This window comes from Melanaphis sacchari, unplaced genomic scaffold (genome assembly GCF_002803265.2).
Source record: "Melanaphis sacchari strain LSU unplaced genomic scaffold, SCAv2.0 Contig78_pilon_pilon, whole genome shotgun sequence".
Classification (NCBI taxonomy): domain Eukaryota; kingdom Metazoa; phylum Arthropoda; class Insecta; order Hemiptera; family Aphididae; genus Melanaphis; species Melanaphis sacchari.
Genome location: NW_020271554.1, coordinates 476702 through 483010, shown reverse-complemented (window position 1 = coordinate 483010; position 6309 = coordinate 476702). Strand labels below are relative to the sequence as shown.

At 29.5% G+C, this 6309-nt stretch overlaps 1 protein-coding gene across 1 annotated transcript; it reads right to left on the bottom strand.

Annotated features, from left to right (window-relative positions):
* Positions 1-1208: 1208 nt before the first annotated feature.
* LOC112601432 (F-box only protein 43-like) lies at positions 1209-5837 on the bottom strand. The gene is made up of 3 exons (XM_025349070.1): positions 5322-5837; positions 2448-3233; positions 1209-1625 (listed from the first exon to the last, which is right to left on the bottom strand). Exons 1-3 carry the CDS (start codon positions 5820-5822, stop codon positions 1359-1361), a joined length of 1554 nt encoding a protein of 517 aa, XP_025204855.1. The 5' UTR covers positions 5823-5837; the 3' UTR covers positions 1209-1358.
* Positions 5838-6309: the final 472 nt, after the last annotated feature.

Sequence of the window (6309 nt, the reverse complement as noted above, 5' to 3'; positions counted from 1 at the left end):
AAAAAGAAAAGTACATAAATATCATTATTTTACATTTTGTTATCAAGGCAATTTTTTCTCTTTCATATTATAATGTAACGATTATTGAGTCAATCAAAGAAAATATTCCAAGTAAATTAAATTATTCTCATTAAACCTTATATGCCTGGACCATTAAATTTAAGTTTTTATATGTTATTTTCTACAACTACCTATACTAAAATCCAAATAATACTATTGAGGAGTATTGACTATAAATGATAAATAACATTTACAATTAAATATGATACTTGTTATAAATAAAACATATTCCCTTCTAAATATAACTGTAGTGTTAAGTATAATTGTTTTAAATTATAACACTTAGAATAAAAATAACTGCAATAAACAATATCATATAAATTAATTTTTATTTCAAATCAATTTAAGTATATATTATATTTGTATATATATATATATACACACACACACACAATTTTCTTATGTAAATAAATCTTAATAAACTATAAAGTACATTTAATTTTTTTTATTACTTAACTTTTAAGTACTATTTAAAAGATACACAGTATAAAAAAAAATTGAGCAGAGGAATGTTTAATATCAAGTATATATTTATAAAATATAAATGGCATTCTTATCAAAATAATTTTGGTTAGCAATAACCATAAAATTAAATGGAAAATAGATTAGTAAACAAAGTGATCAATACAAAATAAAAATAAATGAGATTCAAGTGTAAAATTAAGTCATGAAAATCAAAAATATGTACCCGTAAAGTTGTAAAAGATGGGAACATAAATATATTAAATTATTACAAAAAAAATCACTTTACGTTAATATAAAAACTTAGTTAAAATAAAAAAAATACAAAAATTAAGTAGAACTTTTTTATTTAAAAAATATAAAAACAATTATTATACATAATTATATAAATACATTAGAGAGCTTAATTAACTTGTACCTAAGTTTTCAACTAAAATTATGTTTTTTTGGTAACATTACTTTTTAAAGTTCAGTCGATAAAATATGTGATTTAAAAACTTATATGTAATCATTTCCTTTTTTCTTTATATATTAATATTTTGAGCAAATAATTTCAATTATCCACTTGAAAATAATAATTATGCAAAATAAATTTAAGTTACATAATTGAAATTAAAAAAAAAAAAAAATTTATAATTATAAACAAGTAACTATATAAAAAACCAAATTGGTCAGAACATTGAAAAAAATTAAATTAATAACAACAACATATAAAAAAAATATGATTCTCATACAGTTACAAACACATTTTTAATAAAGCATACAACTCCAAATGTTTAGGTAACATTTTAAGACACTGTCGAGAGATAAAATGTTTTGAAAAATATTATATTTACTTACAGTCTTCGCAAGTTATGTTTCCTTTTGCTTAAATTGTAAACCATTGGGCGACAGTTATATGATGACATTGATAATATTGGCATAGATAAACATTTGTGTTCAAATTTGTTAGAATATTCACACTTACACTCTGTGCAGAATATGAATTTACAATGAAAACCTTTACATTCTGCTCTAGTTGATTGGGAGGGTGACCATGATGCTGGCCTTGAACACCGTGGACATGGAACCAATTGCTGATCTGAACTTAATTTCTTGGCTTCCTAAAACAAAAATATAAGTCAATATTACATTATCTTTACATTATTTACTATTTAGTAAAAAAATTGTTAAAATAATTATGATTAAAAAAATTGGAAAATGTAGAAGTTGCAGTTGCATATTGTTCATATTTTGGGAAAATTAGGCATATTTCATTAGTTTTAAAAACAACACATTACATTATTACGCATACTTAATATTTTCTTGAAAAAAAAAGAATGATTTATTTTTTTCTGAACCTATATGTATTTGAAATAATATTGAACATACATTTTGTACTAATGGTATTTATTATCATCGTTTCAGTTGAATATTAATTTGATGATAATAGTACTATGTGTATTTTATTTTTATTATGCTAATATGCCAAAATAGTAATTTACTGTCGTTAAGTAATTGACTTATGTGAATTTTTTTATTATTATTGATTAGTAAAGCAGTGTACAATTTACGTTTTATAGTATTTATTCAAATTTTTATTTTTTAATAAAATATCAAAATTTCAACCAGTTTTCCATCATATTTTAAATATTACCTATCTATTCAATTTTTCCATATTTTACATTTCTTTTTTTTTTTTTGCACATATCATTAACAATAGATGTTTTTTACTCAAAACTTTGAATAATTTATTCATATATTTATTTTATTTTAGCTCTTAATTCTCAAGCCCTAATTATGAGTATTTAAAATATACCTAAGACTAATGCAATATTTTTTCAAATTACAAAATTATCTTTACGTCATAAATATTTGTGATTAATTAAACTAGGTATGATATAGCATAAATACAAATAGTAAAATAAATTTTAAGTTTTACTTACTTTTTGGAATACATGGAATCTATATTTACTAGGACTGACAGGAGGACTTCTTTGAGGTAATTCTCTTTTTGATGGAGAACGCATAACATTGCTAATATTAGCTAGACATCCTTTGTTGTTAAAAGCTGAACGGTCTCGACCAACATATCCACAGCGATTTTCTTTTGATAATTTAAAATACTTCTGTTTCTTTTTTTGAGCAATAGGGGAATTTTCAATAGCAGTACACCAAATTTTAGATACCATACACATTGACATAATATCACTACCAGATAAAAAAGATAATATTTTTTCTATGACTGGTTGGAAATGATAACGCTCTGATAGAAAATACATTAAGTCAACTTTTTCTCGACCTTCTATAGAAATTCGTTCACGGTTTACATTTTTTGGTGGAGAGTGTTTCTTTCTTTTTAAAAACTGACTGTCATCATTATTTGAAGGTCCGTGTAAATGAAAATCTAGTTGCAAGTTAGAGCACAATTTTAACTTTTTTGTAGGAGACTCTACTTTATTAGTAATATCTTCTAATTTTCTATCATTTTTGTGTATGGTAAAATCATGAGTTGGTGAAGATAATTGAAGTGAATCAATATCTGATTGTGTGTGATCAAATGAAATAGATACTTCAGATATCTGACTGAGATTAGAGGAAATATTAGAACTTGGAGTATTGTAGCCACTATCATTTATGCTTTTGTAAGGTGTTGAAGTAGTTACTAAAGAATTTTTGTAACAAGGAGATTCTTTCATAGATAAGTCTGCCATTGTTTTCTTTTTGATTATCTAAAAATAATAAAAATTTAAATTAAAATAATATAGGTATGTACTTCAATAAAATCATTGCATGCGTAATATTGAAACATTATAGGTAGGTAAATAATGTAAGTAATTGATAAATATAACAACTAAAAATGTACCTAATATTTATTGTTCCAATTATTTTTTATTAAATTTTGCTTTTAGTTTTTATTAAATATACCTAATTTTAACTCAATACTTAAAAATTCAGTTAATTAATAATTTAATAAATATTTTTATAGTGTCTAGGTTTAAAACAAGTACAAAGTGTTGATACAATTTGTATATTAAACAATTATAATTTACCCTCAACTGTTTTCATTTAGAAAGGACTTTATTAATGTCATTTTAAAAAATATATATAAATATATATACAAAAATTAGGAATTACAGAAATATGATAGAAAAATATTAGTGAAGTTTAAACATTTTTACAAAAGTAGTTACATAATAAAATAAAAGGTAACCTAATAGAGATAATACTATTAAATATTATTCAGAATATGTTATCATTCAACATTTATTACAATCATACCTTTGTATGTAGCTAAAAATTTGTTATTAACATTTTATCTTATTCTTTGAAATAAAATTTAATATACATATTCAACTTATTCAATCAGTTAGAAATAATTAAGTGTTATTCATTCAGATCTTTGTGTACAACTATATAACCCTACACCAGGGTCAAACTATTATCATCTGAACCATTAGGAACATCAATGGTTGTCGGTTGTTACCGAAAAATACGTTAATTTACATTGTTTCTAATGTCTAGAGGAAAAAAAATAAAAAAATAATAATTTTGATACAAATGCATTTATATTATTGATATTTAAATGGCATAAGAATGGTAATCATGAATTAATTTTGAATTTTTTTCAAATTTAAATAATTAATTGTATTACATAGGTAAACAATTTCTTATTAAAAAAGTATATTAACACACCTTGATAAAAAATTTAACAATAAATAGAAAAGTATAAAATAACATAATATAAACTAATTAAAAAAAAAAATTATAAAAACAAATATTTACTATTAAATTACATTTGATATACAAGTAATAATTAAATACCAGATTAAATAAGTTTAATCTAATAAGCATTAGCCAGGTTCAAAATATAATTAGCGCGAATTATTATGAAAAACAATTTTGCCGCCATTAATTATAATTAGGAACATTTTGACTAAGAAACCCATATCTAGGTACTTTTATAACCTAATGTAGAATACCAGAAAAAATTATCATCTATTATTTAAAACACGAAAAAAAAACAATTTCGAGAATCACAAGTCAGCTATTCCGATTGCTCTTGAAGCTCATAAAATAAGCCAACAATCGGCGCAAAAAATTTCACCATAAACAGTCTGATAGGAAAAAATTTGGCAGCGAACAGTCACACAAAGGTAAGTACCCTTATCTCAATGATATAATCATAACGGGCGGGAAAAGCAGAAATCGATCGATGCAAGACTATAACATGTAATCGTACAGACATGTCTAATAATAATCGGTATCATAGTCTTAGTCCGCTAATAGTTGTAGAATACTACAAAATCGTACTCGTCAAGTCGTAACAGACAGAAAACAAATGGTACGCAAAATCGGGGCGAAGGGACACAAAATACCGGAACTCGCGCGTTCCGATCTACTTAGTTGCCGACTGCCGAGACAGTGTCGTCGGATTTGGCGTCCTCGGCCATTTCGACATGGGTAAAACACGACTGCTCAGCGCTGAAAACAAACAATACGCACACTCGCGACACTCGCCAAAGGTGATCTCGAACCGTAGACCCGAGTTAGATCACTCGCCAACTTGAAAGGGATAAATATTATATGCCCCCGACTAGTGTACCTAACAATTATAATAATAAATTGTAGTCACCGCAAATAGACGGCGAAGGTCAGACGCACGACGATTGAAGTATCCTAACGACGAGCAATTAGGCTAATTGGCGGCGGTACGTTTAGCCCGGGACATCGTTATTATTGCCCATTAACTAACTACTGTATTAAACGATAATTATAATTAGTCGCCGTGCGTTAGCTGCTATAATTTACATCATTACCTGTTCCGGTCGACAGGCGAGATTTGAGACAGTTGATGAAACGCGCGCAAAAACGTCCCGCCGACGACGTTCTAGATCACGTAAAAACACGACGGATTTTCGTGGGTCACGCCGACGATTTGCGTCCTTCCGGCGTGTGTTCGCAACGGCGGCGGCTGCACCGCATGATAACGACGGACGACGACGATGATGATATTGTTGAGCTCGTGTGTACTGCACACGATCGGACGGCGATGTTTCTTCCGCGGCAACAAAACGAATTTTATCACTATTCAGTAGGAATGCCGGATCGGATTGTCGGTTAGGATTCGAAACTCGGTCTCGGATGACGGGAACCGGAGAACATGTGTACCGGGCCGTTGTCGCGAGCGGTGGGGTTGAACGGGCGGACGGGTGGGGAGAAGGTAACAGCCGGCCGGCTGGCCAATGGGAGGCTGCGGATGCGGCGACGGCGGCGGTGGCGGCAACCGGACACGAACAGAGCCGAACGAGCGCAACCATGAAATACGACGGCAACGGTCGAAATTCGAAAAAATAAAAGGAAAAAAAACGAATTCCAAACGCGTTTTCTGCGTAGTGCGTACTGCGTAGACACTAGACCGTTCGCACCGTCCAGGGTCCCGACGACCGGTTGTCGGCGCTGTTGTTCGTTAGGCAGGTTAGGCTTAGTCGTTGTGTCGGACGGCGGAGGAGGGTCAGCGTTCTTCGTACGATACTACGATGTCATAACCCGAAGAAAAAAAAAGATCGAACACACTCGCTATACAGCGTATGGTGCACGCACGTCTATATAGTACCATGTGTGTCGAACGTATATAATATTATTATGTTTTATTGTTTTGCAAAGTTTGTTTGCACAGAATAATATTCCCATCGGTCTATTTGTTAAATGTTTGTTGTCGCCCCCCTCCCGCCGACAGTGATCCTGCCGCACGCACTCGAGTAGTAGTCGTGTGCAGTACAACACTGTAGTCTATAGATCCTGCAT

Bases quoted from the DNA above. Each gene is read 5' to 3' on its own strand.
- LOC112601432 (XM_025349070.1), bottom strand. From the start codon at position 5,822: ATGGTTGCGCTCGTTCGGCTCTGTTCGTGTCCGGTTGCCGCCACCGCC. The intron at 3,234-5,321 runs GTAATGATGTAA...TATTATTTTTAG, and splicing joins TCGCCTGTCGACCGGAACAG to ATAATCAAAAAGAAAACAAT. The intron at 1,626-2,447 runs GTAAGTAAAACT...TTTTTGTTTTAG, and splicing joins GATTCCATGTATTCCAAAAA to GAAGCCAAGAAATTAAGTTC.